Genomic DNA, 13,629 nt, shown 5'->3' with positions numbered 1-13,629 from the left:
CCGACTTTCGGTGTAGGAAACTAGAAACAAACTGTTGACCTATACCTCAACCTCAGCCTCCCCACCCTCCGCCCTTTGTGGACTTTGTGGCTCTACAACGTTACACTACTTCCTTCTTTGCTCCTAATGGACAAGAGGCCTAATTACTTGGGACACTAGAGGGCTTTGTCACTTGGAACATAATCATATGTTTCATTTGGCCATTTGCTGAATCAACAAATTGATTAATGCTGAGTTACTCCATGAGTATTAAAGCAGAGTACTTAAACATGGAGTAAGTTATGGAGTTTTATACATAAAAAAGAAAAAAGAATGATCTGGTGATTTGGTAATACATGTTTAATATAAATACAATGCATAAAGGTAGCAGCAACACAATTGATGTAAGAAAGTTTAAAGTTGATGGGAGAAATTAGATGATTTACATGTTCATATAATTTTCTTCTTTTTCTTTGCTATGTCCGCTTTGGGACTCTTAGCCCTCTGCGCGTTTGCAATTGGAGGCAGCTTGAGGTTCTTCTCAAGTTCCTCTTTCCTCGGCAGTCCACATGGCAGTCTGTGCAGATTCCCGCTCTTTGACCTGGAGCACTTAACTTGAGCGTTTTTAATATCAGGCAGCCTGCAGAGGTTTTTCAGCCCTGTGGTTGGCCTGAGGACAGCCGTGTCAGGTTTGTGTCCGGCTGACCAGGAGCTGCTGGAGCTGGACTGGGTCATATTTTCAGTCGGGGGCAGATGTACAGGCATCAGTCTGTCCCGTCTCAGATGACTGCCTTCCTTGTTGCTGTAGTCTTGTTTGACAACTGAATGAGAATTATAGAAAAATATGTCAGTAAAACGTTATAGGTTTGACTGAGAAATATGAAATACTGCAAGTACCCTGGTTCAGGTTATACTCGAGCTATATAAAGCTGACAATATGGCACCAGAAGGCTAATATTTATATTGTCCTTTTGATTGTTTCATAACAGAAAAATTAAGAACTATTTGTGTCTCTCTGGTAAAATGCATAAAGTTGAGTGCTTCAGATTGATGTCAGATTGATTGAACAGCTCTTCTCACCTGCAGGTAACCGGGTGACAAAGCCATGTCTGGAGGCTGAGGAGCGTTTGCTCAACTTCTTGACCTGCTGCTGGGCAACAGCTTTAACTGGTAATGGGGGAAGGTGGGTTGAAACCAGTTCGCCACTACCTGTTTGCTGCTATTTTATACAGTAGAAAAAAGAAGAAAGAAAAACAGGAGGAATGTCAGAGGGAGGGACAACTTGCTAAATACCTTCCACAAATATTAGGGTTTTTTTCGTTTCTAATAATAATGTTTAACTCTTCTCTACCCCCCACCACTACTGTAAATACTACTGGCCTTAATAAACACAATTGTATTAGTGATCAACCAAATGTAATACTGTAACTATGTAGTGCAACATAAATTTGTTTTGTAATTATTTAAATAGGTAGACTTACCATTATGATGCCTATGTGTTGTTTCAGCAGCCAGCCATTGCCAATTTCTGGCTGGGTGCATCTGTGTGCAACAGGCCTGGACACATGTGATGTCAGGAGGCCATGGACATCTCCTGTATGAACCTGGTATGTGTCACAAAATATAAAATACATTAAAATATTGTGTTGGATAATGCACAAAATGAAGAAACTATGTTTGACCAGACATATAGTTTGTATATACAAAACATAACAGCTTTGAGGCATGAAACACACAACTGAAGTTGCCGTGTGTTACCGTAAGTTACTGTTTGGAAAGAAAAAGATCAAACTGGTCTCAATTATGGCTTTTAGACAAACAAATTTTAGATTGAGACCAAAAACAAACAAAAGTAACAGCAAAAAAGAACAAATGTAGAAAAAGAATCAAGATAAAGAAACAATACAGAATAAGAGGTACATTGATAGAAATGTATTTTAAGTGTGAGAGTAAATGAAATACAGAGGGAGCTACAGTGTAATCTTGTACAAACCTTTTTGTTTGGGTTCACATCACTTGCATTTTCTCTCTTCTCCCGTTTTTCTCCGATTTTCGGCAGTCGCCTGGTGAGAAAGTTCAGAGAGGTTAACCCGTGTTACTGTAATACTGAAGGATTGCATTCACTGAATTTCTTACCTTTGCTTCTTGTCGCTCATGGTTTCAGTCTGACAGTACAGAGAACTGAAATAGCTCAGGTAAAAGTCTCTCAGAATATATGAGGATCAATATGCAGTTTGCAGATACGATGTGTTCAGTAGCTGTGAATGTGGAATAATGAACTGAGAAACATGGAACACATGAAAGAGCAGATATGACATCAGAGTTCTACCTGTACGTTCCCTGTGTACGTTCCGCTGAGGCCTGTTATGGAAATAGGCCAGTATTAAATATATAAACTGTGACAATAAACAATTAATCATTCAAATATATCCCATTATATCCCAGGTTAAACCGGCATTCTTATTTTCAGAATGAAGATTCAAAGTGACATCTTCAGTGTCTGTTTTTATTTCAAAGTAGTTCTTTTTCCACTTACAGTGTATCTTAATGCCTCTTTTCAGTGAAACCAGATTTAGAGAGGTTGTCTATCAAACTCCTTATTTGCCATTGAAAATGCTGTATAAGTAAGACTGAAATAAACATCAGCTCTGCAGTGGGTAAGATGCCTTGTAATCCAAATAAAATATTGAAAATACTGCTGTAGTAAAACAACGCAATGACATATAACTAATGTGAAGCAAACAAATGTGAAGACAAATTCAAGGCTGCTGTCCTCTACAGAAGTCCCATTTTACTAAGAAAAATGCAACTGAAATATAATCAGCTGAAATAATAAATAAAAAAATTATTTATAAATTAATATTGTACAAGATTTTAAACACCAAACAGTAAAATATCAGGCCATAGTAGATTACTCATCTATAAAATAGTAATCTACTCTTTGTTATTCTTTACTTTGAGCCCCATTAGCTTCCACAAAGTGGGTAGCCCAGTTTTTGGGAGCTCCACATAAAATAATAATAATAATAATTTTAAAGCAAGAAAAAACGGAGAACAAACCAAATATCAACATCAGGAAATAAGTTAACTGATTGCGTAAATGAAAGAGTGAACAATAAAAGTGAAAACAAACACAACAATAAAGAAGAACATTAAAAAGAACCATTTTTTAGAAAAGAATAAATGAGAACAAAAGCAAAAAAAGAAAACGCATCTTATCTAACATGATGTGAGTACTTTGTCACGTTGGGTCAGATACTATAATTGTCGTTCATTCAAGGACAAATGTTTGACCAATATAATACAGTATATACCATGAGATTATACTCGTACTTACTGAACCAACTGATTTTTCCTTCACTGCCCTCACATTTTCTTCCTCAAAACATCAGCTTTAAGTGATGTTTGCACTGCAACTTGCAAATGTTGCCCACTTGGTGGCGCCAGTCAATAATAAGTTACTCTGCAGTGACTGGAATCGTCTTAAAACAGTGTTTCTAAGCCATGATGGTCGTCCTAATTTTAGAAAAAGACACTCACACCAAAATGATTGATAGAATCTTTTTTATATATATCTCCCTGTGTAATCTACAGTCTTGTGTGACTTGTTGTCTACTGTCTCCTTGGACTGTATGCCAGGTCCATTTACAATATTGGTGTCAATATACAAGCAGGGGAAGCTCTGCACTAGTGTCACTGACATAAATACACTCCATGTAAAACACTGTGTCTAACACACTTAGATAGACACAGAGACAAACACACATATACTGCTCTCAAAAGCTAGGACAGTAATTATGTGTCTAAATCTGACAGAGCGTCCAACCGCCAATCTCTGGCTGCCTGCCAGTGTGTGTGTGTCTGTGTGTTTGTATGCACTTGCGCCCGTGTGTGTGTGACATTGGTGAAGACAGAGACAGGCTGGCTGGAATCTGTTGAGGGAAGGGTTACACTGAGGGTGTTGCTGCGAGAACACACGCAGGAAGGCCGAGCAGTGCCACATCACCCACCTCGCCACTCGGTCCACTCTGCACACACTCTCACCCTCGCACACACACGTTTTCTACACTCATATCACACAGATAATAATGATAATGATACAGTAATGTTGACTTTTGTTTTGTTTGTTTGTTTGTTTTGTGTAAAATTCAGGTAATATATATATGTAGATTTTTTTTGCAGATAACAAAAGCATTGAGATAAAATTACTGAGAAAAATTATCAATCAGAGGTGGAAAGTACATTTACACAAGTACAATTACTTGACCATTTAAATGATATGATACTGTATTCTTCTACTGCACTACATTTCATAGGGAAATATTGTGCTTTTTACTCATTACTACATTACTTATTACTTTTATGTAAAGGACCTCAAAACTTCTTCCCCCACTGGTTTCGGTAATGCTGAATTCAGTATTAGAGATGACACTTTCTGGGCCACCAGACTGAAACATTTCCCAGTTTCCTCTTCTCTTTTCTTTCTGTGTTTTTCCATCAGCCAGTTCCAGATACAGACTGGTGATAGACTGAAGGAAAAGCGTACACAGAGTGTCTTAATAAGGCGTTGGGCCACCACAACACAAGTTCTTCTGGAGCTCTACTGGAGGATGAACACCATTCCTCCAAAAGATATTCTCCCATTAGGTGTTTTGATGATGGAGGTGGAGGGCACTTTATTACATATCTCTCCAAAATCTCCCATGGGTGTTCAATTAGGTTGATATGTGTTGACTGCAAAGGCCATAGCATATGGTTTTCATCGTTTTCAAACTGATGTCACATGTATGGAGGTATCTGCATTGGTTATGGTTCCCCACACTTTTATTCAGGTTTTTCTCTCTGTATATGAATGAATTCTGAAGTCTGTAACAGAGGGAGGCATGGCGGCGTTGTGTAACATACCACTGAGTCATTCCTCTATCCTGAGGGCAGACATTTTCACCCTACTTCATTACTGCAACAGGCAGGCTCACGTTCTATCTATCTCTCTCTTTTTCTGTGTATGTGTGTATGTGTGTGTGTGTGTGTGTGTGTGTGTGTGTGTGTCCAGACCAGATATACTCATTCTGCTACGTTTTCAAACATGCAGCTTCATGCTCTGCCCTCTACTGTAGGCGCACATGTGTGAAAGACAGAACATGGGGCAGAGGAAGGAGGGAGTTTATCGTTTAGCAGCGAGGAAGAAAGTCAAAGAACAAATGTCATGAAGTGAAAGATAGTGTGTATGCGCCCGTGTGTGTGTGTGTGTGTGTGTGTGTGTGTGTGTGTGTGTGTGTGTGTGTGTGTGTGTGCAGGGAGCCTCCCTCACTTGGGGTTGTGTATGGGCTTGTTACAGCAACATTCCTCCACTCAGCTGCTTCTGAGCAGCACATTCCAGAAAGAGAAAAGAGAGAGAGGGAGATAAAAGAGGGGAGTAAGAAAAATGAGGTAGTCGGAGAGGGAGAAAGAGAAGAAGGAGAGGGGGGGAGAGGAGGCAAAGAGGAGAGAAATAGAGACGGTGGGAGGGACAGTAAAGGAGGATGGACAGGAGCGAGTGGTTAAGGGGGAAAAAGGGGATATTAATATGATATGTAATTGATCCCCACAGGGAGGTCAGAGGTCAGGGTCAGATACAGTACAGAGAAACCAGAATCAGTGCTGAGAAAAGGAAGTGACAGAGAGAAGGGGGTGGAACTCTATCTTAAAATATTATTCCCCATACAACCATAATACACACACACACACACACACACAGTATAGTACTCTTTGGTGTGTACTCTCTTCTGTCTACTTGACCTGAACTGAACTGTGGAAGAGAGAAACAAATCCCACCACAAACACAGACATACATAATGATTCAGCAACACGAAGTGATCAACTGGAAACATTAGGTCCAAATAATACTCTATATACAATTCTGTCGGCACATAAATAATATTACTAAACAACATTTTCAGGCAAATATGCCACATAACTCCCTAGTTTCAGCTTCTCATATGTGATTATGTGTGAGTCAACTGAATATCTTTGCGTTTTGGACTGGTAGTCGGACAAAACAAGACATTTGAAAACGTCACCTTGGGCCTCAGCAAATTCTGATGGACATTTTTACTATTTTATGACATTTTATAGACCAAACGATTCATCATTTAGTTGAGAAAATAATCATCAGATGAATGGATAATGAATTAGTGGCAGCCCGAATGTACTGAACACAAACAAACATACATCCCATCCCATTCAGTACATAGTGAAGGGCTTGTTGACAGACTGCATGTTGCACTTTATTTTGTCTCATCTAAGAGAGCAGAGGAGAGGAGAGGAGAAATAAAATTAAATGAGAGAGAGACAGAAAAGAGAAAAACAATTGCAAAGGCAGGGGCTGAAGGCTCTCTTATCAGACATGAAAATCAACTGTGCCCCTCATGTCTGGTAAATGAAGAAGAGGACAGAAACTCAGAAGTGGGGGGGGAGAAAGCAAAGAAAACATTAAATATTTACTGAGGATAACAAGCAAATAAGTTTAAAGACAAGAGCAACAAGAAGCAGTTTGTGTGAAAGCTTGTTGGCTCAGCGACAGCGTCCCTTCTCCCTCTTCCTCAGACTGAATAGACGGGTTTGTTTGTTGTCACTGGTTGAACGAAAGGAAGACAAATTAACTCAATTCCCCTTCTCTCCGTGTGTGTGTTTATTGGAAGACAGTTAATCATGCATAAGTGTCTGTTGAGTCCCCCGACAACTCTCTCCAGAATACCAATTTACCATTTGTTCTTCCCTCCATTGCTCTCTCTCTTTCTCACCACTTTGTCAGTTACATTAAATTTAAATGAACTGAATCAAATGATGTAACACTCATATAATATAACCACTGCTACTATAAGTACTAACACCAGTGTTGCTGTTAGAACAAAGCACTACTGCCGCAAGGAAGGAGACTTACGTACGTGTGACCATTAGTGGAGATGTTTCATCATAAATTTGTTTCTATTTCTGGTTGTACCATAATCCAGATTATATATCTGACCCATACATAACAGAAGTACGGTCACATTAATCCATGACTGATTTAACTGAAAGGGACCACTATTAATTAAGTTAACAATTTGGATTTTTCACCTCTGGTCTTATTTAAACAACTATGAGAAAATTCATCCCCTTCTCCACAACAGATCATATCAATATCAGGTTTAAAACAGATATAACTCCAAAAGGTAAGCTACGAGGGTGTACTATACATGCAGGGAAACATATGTGTTATATATGAATTCTGATCAGCAACAGCAAATTAGTTGACTCCATTGGTTTGGTCAGATTGATCAACATTGACACTGTATTAACAGCAGCTACCTACCAATTAAAGCAGCATTATAAAAACGATGCAGTCTTCTTATAGTATTGTAGAGGCTGGAAAATGAACACAGTTTTAATCTATGCCACATGAACAGATTTCACACCAAATAAAAATCCAAATAGGTTATGTTTAGGACAATAAAAAACATGTTGCAAAAGTTACACAAATTTTATATTTGTGTAGAACGACTTTAAGAATTTAACAAAAAAGCGTCATAAATATAGAACAGAATAGATAAAAATACAACTTTATTGTCCACAAAGGTGGAAAATTGTCTTTGGTAATTTGGTAATTCATGATATCAATGACGATGACTAACCGCGTCAAAACGACGGACACACATTCTATCCAATCAGACCTGGCTATTTGGTAGAGCCACATCCACGTTAGCCAATGAAATTCTAATTTGTAATATCGGCTGTCCAATCACAGGTGGCTATATCGTGGAAGGGGAGGGACCTTTTGTTCCTTGGCTTTGCCCAGTCCGGATGTTCCCCAGTAGCGAATAACGAGCAGCAGTGTGTGAATGTGGCAACCGAGGTAGACAGGGAGGGGTAGATAGACTGACCAGACCAGGTTTTTTGTCTTTTGTCTTTATTTGTCTTTTCTCACAGAACCAAGTGTTTACAGACTATGTTACGCCACGGTGGTGAACTTGTTTGAAGACCAGAAAACCCGGGCGCCGCTGCTTTTCTTTGGGACTAACGTTAACCGTTAACGGTATCGTTGTGAAAACAGCCCAGAAGAAAGAAGGAAAGGCAGAAACAACATGGGGCGATAAGAAAAAAACGAAGGTGTTGTGTTGTGAAACGACGATGACTCTCTGGGAGGATCCGTGAAGCTTATTTATTCCCCCTCATCCCCTTTCCCTTGTGTCCCTTTTTTGTTTTATTTTTAAATTTTCTCCCCCCTTGCTAATTTGGGAGGTTGTTTTTTTTTTAAAGGAAAAGGCAACGGGATACGTTAGAAGAGGACTGAATGATGGACCAAGCCGGCATCCTGAGAAAGTTTATCCAGGGGGTGAAGGCCATGAGCGAGGGGGACGAGGAGAGGGGAGAGGACAACTTCGGCAGCGACTTTATGGTGGGTCAAAATTTAAAGGAGCCTACCCAGCGTCTTTTACCATATATCTATCTCAACCAGACCTGTCTCCCTTAATAATTTCCATCTCTCCGTACTGACCCTCTGTATCCCACCTCCCTCCCGGTCTCCTGGTTCCCTGTATCCCACAGGAGGTGAGGCAGGGGCGGCCTCACTGCCCTCTTCCTTTTCCTCCCATTTCCAGGCTTTACATGGCGGCCTAGCATTGTCTCCCAAACCACAGAAACACCACCGGCTCCTGTTTCTTTAAAATAAAAAGACGACAACAACACAACAAGACACATTCACGTCACTTTCCAGCCTTAGGCTAAATTTTACATGGCGGTGTTGAGATATCTTAGCTTGTAGGTAAATGCTGGGCTGAAGTGCAGTGTTATGTGGTGGCTTACTGTCTGTTAACCATGCCTGGTTGTTAGGATACTGTGCAGTGATTCATTGTCCTCAGATACTCAATAAGCAGTGAATATCCACTAACCAATCTGAGCTTAATTGTATGTATTATCTCCTATGGTGTAACTGTAGTATTCATGTACATAGTTTTTTATATTATTCTATTATTGCTAGAAATCTCTATGAAATATTCATAGGATGACTATAGTTAATAGTATGGTTATACTATAGATATGCACTGTAGTGGATGATAAATCCACCTAAAGACAGTTAAACCAATGCCTTTATTTGCTAAATACAGTTTGCTCAATACACTTGGTTCATTGTACCCTCACTGATATAAACAGGGTGGACAAAATATTAGAGACGCATTATAATGCAATAAAATTAAACAGCAGCAATAAAATTAAACAGCAGCCTCCAAAATGACCAATCAAAACCTGACAACTAAAACTTAACATTATAGCCTTCATTCAACATTATGAAGGTTGGATTGAGTGCAGGGGTGTTGTATAAGACTGCATTAGTTTTTGGTTATGTGTACCTAATAAACAAACAACTGATTGTATATTCATCTAGGGAAAAACGTAAAGCTTAAGCTGTCTTTCTTTCTCTTTTGTTGTCTCTCCATAGTTATCGGCTGTGAAAAGAATATAATTCAAAGTATGTAGCATAGTAATTTGATCTTTCTTACATGTGAAAAGGGTCTTTTGAGGTGGAAAAGAGACATTTACTGCTAAAGTAACACATTTGATATTTTGTTTGCTTTATGATGACCGCTGACCTGCAGTCATGAGTTTACCCGCCCTGCATCACTGGATGTTATTGTGTTGCAACTCCGGACTCAAAATAGGACTTGTCCCAGGCTTGTGAAATATCTGAAATAGCCACAACAGGAATGGCACTTCTCTAATACCACTTGTGTCATTATGTGGTCATTTTAGTTTAATGGCTTTGGTTAGGATACGTTAGTAAATGTAGTGCTAACTGGAGGATACATTCAGGATTAATGTAATTATTAGTAAAGCCCCTAGAGGATTTAGATAAAATAGGCCTCAGTTAGAGTTTAACTAGTTGCAGCAGCAGAAGACAAGTTTGGGTTTCCTTTATGATTCACATTATGTTTATGGGAAGTGTTTTAATTTGTTTTTATTGTACTCCAGTTTGATTGTTTGTTAAAGAGGCTAATCAGCGTCAGAACGGTTAACTTTTTCTCCTTTTGCCTACAGTTGCAAACACACTCCTTTCTCCTTACTCCACTGCTTCATGCAAGCTGCTTGCTGGAGCTTGCAACATTCTTTCTTGGCCCATTTCATAACATTTTGTCCTGGCTTTAAAACTGGAGCTTTATCAACTCCAGGGCACACTTTGGATAAAAGCTACACAATTTGACAGGCCTCTCTCGCTGAAATGAGGTACATAACAAATTCTGAAATAAAGAAAACTCTGTGTATGTGTGCTGATGTGTGTTTCAGAATACAGGGAGGTAGCGGATGTTGCGCAAAAACGAGGGGTGTTGGGGCTGTGTGAAAGGCATTTAGGAAGTGCTTTATGGATGAAGGAGAGAGCAAAAGGAGCTGGGGCTAGTCTGCTGTTGGCTTATTTACATGCCATCCATTTCATAATGCAGGTGATCAGAAATAAAACTTTGGTCTTGAACTTCTACGCTATAGTCGGAATAATCGTCTAGTATAATCTCTGCTTTTTAAAAATTGTTATTCAATGTGCTTTTTTATTGGCTGCTGGTTCCTCTTAATCTAAAATTCTCCATGTGGAGTTGACTGGGTAAATGTAGGTTCTTCTTTTAGCACCACCACACTTCTCATTCATAACTTTACACACATCCACGCCTTGTCAAACTGCCTACTGCAACCACAGTCCTCTGCTGCTGTACATTGGGATGATCCGTAGGCAAGGTGGTCTTAAAGCTTGTTGTCGAGGTAGAAAAGAGTGTTCCTTTGTGGCTAAATAATAATGGCAACCTTTTAATCAGAAACCCCCTTTTCAAACTTACAAGACACCACTGACTGCTTATTGTACCTTGATTCTTCATGTGATATCTGTTGAGTTTCCTTTCAAATGAGCTTTGTCGGCATGAAACACAATAATTTGTTTCTATAGTGAAACATATTTCCTGTTAGCCTTTTGGCTGTCACGCATCCCTCCAAACAGTAACTTGACTATTAAGCAGCTCATATATAAACATCATCTTCAGGCTTTGTAAGTGCTTTAATTTGAACTATTTCTTGATTCTGGTTATTCACAGTTATCAAGTTATTTTTGTGCATGCAAACTTGCTAAATGTCAGCTTTATGGCATTCGTGTAAATGGGGCTTCAAGCTAAATTTGCTCTCTGCTGGCAACATCAGCCAGTGAATTAAGAGTTTCACCTAAATTATTCAGCAGACACACCAGCTTGTCAACAAGAAAACTTGCACAGGTGGGCTGTGTGCCAGTGTACCTAGCACAATTAAGACTCATCAGCCACAGCCAACATGTAAGTAAGTGCTTTAGCTGATTACTGCCGGTCTGTCGTATGTGAAGCTGGATTCAAACATGCAATACCACAAGCGCATGGGGTGTGCTCCTTTGCGCACTGAGTCACCAGAACACCCTGACATAACACCCACTTTAACTGCCTATTGTTGTTTATATATAGAATGTGTTTTATAGGCATAATTACAGTGCTCCGGTAGGGCAACGAGTCAGCGATTATATGCTTTGTTCAGTACTCTTTTTCAACTGTTTGATGGAACAGGAACTCTTGATTTTTTTTTTATTTTATTTAATTTATTTTTTTTCATATGTTAGAAGTGTCTTGTTCTGGTATTCAGTTGTGAGCTTGTCATGTTTGAACCCACCAGAAACATTTTTGTGACCCATTTTGGCATGGAGACACAACAACTAATCTAATTACACGGCACATACTGGTGCATATGGTGCGAGTATATCGGGGCCTTAAAGAGTCTATAGTTAAAGGTGGACACATTTTTGTCATAATCCTGGTGCTATAGTAATCGAAGAGCTAGGTTACATGCTGCTATATACTGTCACAAACATAGAGCGTTATAGCCACTATGTGCCTATAATTTCTTCCTTGACCCTTAGCCTTTTTCTGGTGAGTATATGACGGAGTATGTTTTAAAGTTGAACTTAACAGCTTTGCATGTTGGTGGATCCTAATGGCAGTGAGAACTCCACTAACTATTCAAAAGATTTAAGCTTCAGCAGTGATATCATGCAGTATGTCATCAGTAAGGCACACAGTATGATCATTTTAAACGAAACAGGTCTGAAGATGATGGCTTAATTCAAAGGAATTCAAATGGGATGAAAGGCAAAATATGTACTGTTGAGTCCTGGAGTGGGTCTCATGACGCAGGTTCTGTAAAATTGAGGCATCTGTGTAGTCGCTGGTTCCACAAAACCAAACAATGGCCATCTTACTTGTTTCAAAAGGGTGGTTATCAACTGGCTCTGTCAACCCACGACTTTCCAAACCAGCTATTAGTGCGCTTATGTAAGAGAGCCAGAGTTCTTTAACAAATAGCCGGTTACAGAGGCAACATTATGGACACATCCAGAGAAGATTAAAAAAAAAAACATTTAGGGAAAATTTGCTCATTGTAGTGTCAGACATAATATTACATGCATAATATTATTCGGCAGGTAAAAAGAAACAGTAAGTCATCCAAAAGGTAAAAATATGAGTGAAAAGAAAAAAAAAAACTGAATTTTGGGCTGAGTGATTTTATGGCAACAAATAGATTAAATTTACTGAAATGTATATTTTCTTTCAAAATATAACAGAGTTTTCGTTTTGAAGACTAGATAGGATTACTAGAGGTAAACTGCAATTGGCTTGAATATAACCCTAAATATCAGACGACTCCAGCTACTTTACTAGCTAGCAAGCTAGTCAGCTGTCCAACTAAAAGCACATTTAAGAGCATACAGTGACATCTACAGAGTCCTGTATCATGACTGACCACAAACCATCCTGCAAGGCTTTGGCATTGTACATTTTATTTTGCTAAATAAGAACTATATGAAATTAAATTGGCTGAAGGGATGGCTTCCTTTATGTTGGACCCTAAAGTGTGACTGCCCCCCTGACAGCGCAAGTTTGCGTATCAAAGTTGAACTAGATGCGAAAGCTTGGTGTGGGTTTACTTTGTTGCCACGAGCGAATCATCTGATCTCGACATTTCCATTCAAATAAATTGAATGAGGTGCGAATTTTTGTTGTCAAACTGTGAACAGACCTTTCCAAAGTTATATTGCTGACTCACAAATCTGGCTTTGTGCAACAAACTTCACTGTTCTGTGGGCGGATCACTGACTGCCTGCTGTCTTGGAGACAGTATTTTGCACTTGGTTTTGATGCGTCAATTCCTGTTGTCAGAGAGTGTGTCTGTATTCGACAGACTTTCATTTGGGCAAAGAGAGTGAAGAGTACACAGATTCTCTGGTTTAGCAATCTAGAGACTCAGGCTCACTTTCATGATTTGATTATGACATCTGTTTTTTTACCTAAAAAGCGTACCTTTAATAGTATTTAGGTGATGGTTGTACTCAAAGTACACTGAGTGAGGTGGCAGGACTGTAGTTTATCTCAAGGTCAGGTTGATTGAACACTCAGCTGTTGATAGACATACAAGCTGCAGGGATTGAGCTTGTGACCTCTGTGTTATGGGAAACCGTCCGTAACTAGTAGTCCACCACACAGCCTGGAACAAACATGCTATTACAGAAGATTTTTAACCAAAATGCCTCAGTGTTGTACACAAGCATTTTTGCAGGGTTGTCCCCAGTGGCAGTGCATC

The 13,629-nt window shown here is 39.3% G+C and overlaps 2 protein-coding genes across 10 annotated transcripts in view; one reads left to right on the top strand and one right to left on the bottom strand.

Moving 5' to 3' along the window:
- Nucleotides 1-378: 378 nt before the first annotated feature.
- On the bottom strand, nt 379-2,287 carry LOC122870978. 2 transcript variants are annotated; one of them, XM_044185445.1, is made up of 5 exons: nt 2,116-2,287; nt 1,973-2,042; nt 1,461-1,583; nt 1,060-1,195; nt 379-800 (listed from the first exon to the last, which is right to left on the bottom strand). In XM_044185445.1, the coding sequence occupies exons 1-5, from the start codon at nt 2,133-2,135 to the stop codon at nt 430-432; spliced, it is 720 nt and encodes a 239-aa protein (XP_044041380.1). In that variant the 5' UTR covers nt 2,136-2,287; the 3' UTR covers nt 379-429. The 2 variants fall into 2 exon arrangements, with proteins under 2 accessions (XP_044041380.1, XP_044041379.1); XM_044185444.1 differs by having other exon boundaries at nt 1,060-1,198; nt 2,116-2,279.
- A 5,513-nt stretch (nt 2,288-7,800) lies between these two features.
- The window catches only part of ptpn12 (protein tyrosine phosphatase non-receptor type 12), a 52,579-nt gene continuing 46,750 nt past the window's right edge, over nt 7,801-13,629 (top strand). For 7 of the 8 annotated variants that reach the window (XR_006376750.1, XR_006376749.1, XM_044185432.1 and 4 more), the window contains exon 1: nt 7,801-8,395. Coding sequence is in view for 6 of the 8 variants with exons in the window: in XM_044185432.1 (XP_044041367.1) it covers nt 8,291-8,395 (105 nt within the window). In the remaining 2 variants the exon portion in view is untranslated. The remainder of the gene's footprint in view (nt 8,396-13,629) is intronic. The other variant, XM_044185428.1, reaches the window with a different exon arrangement.

This window comes from Siniperca chuatsi, linkage group LG23 (assembly GCF_020085105.1).
Source record: "Siniperca chuatsi isolate FFG_IHB_CAS linkage group LG23, ASM2008510v1, whole genome shotgun sequence".
Lineage (NCBI taxonomy): Eukaryota > Metazoa > Chordata > Actinopteri > Centrarchiformes > Sinipercidae > Siniperca > Siniperca chuatsi.
The sequence above is the reverse complement of the archived record's forward strand: the minus strand, read 5'-3'. Positions and strand labels throughout refer to the sequence as shown.

Bases quoted from the DNA above. Each gene is read 5' to 3' on its own strand.
- LOC122870978 (XM_044185444.1), bottom strand. From the start codon at position 2,135: ATGAGCGACAAGAAGCAAAG. The intron at 2,043-2,115 runs GTAAGAAATTCA...CTTTCTCACCAG, and splicing joins ATGAGCGACAAGAAGCAAAG to GCGACTGCCGAAAATCGGAG. The intron at 1,584-1,972 runs GTTTGTACAAGA...GACACATACCAG, and splicing joins ATGTGAACCCAAACAAAAAG to GTTCATACAGGAGATGTCCA.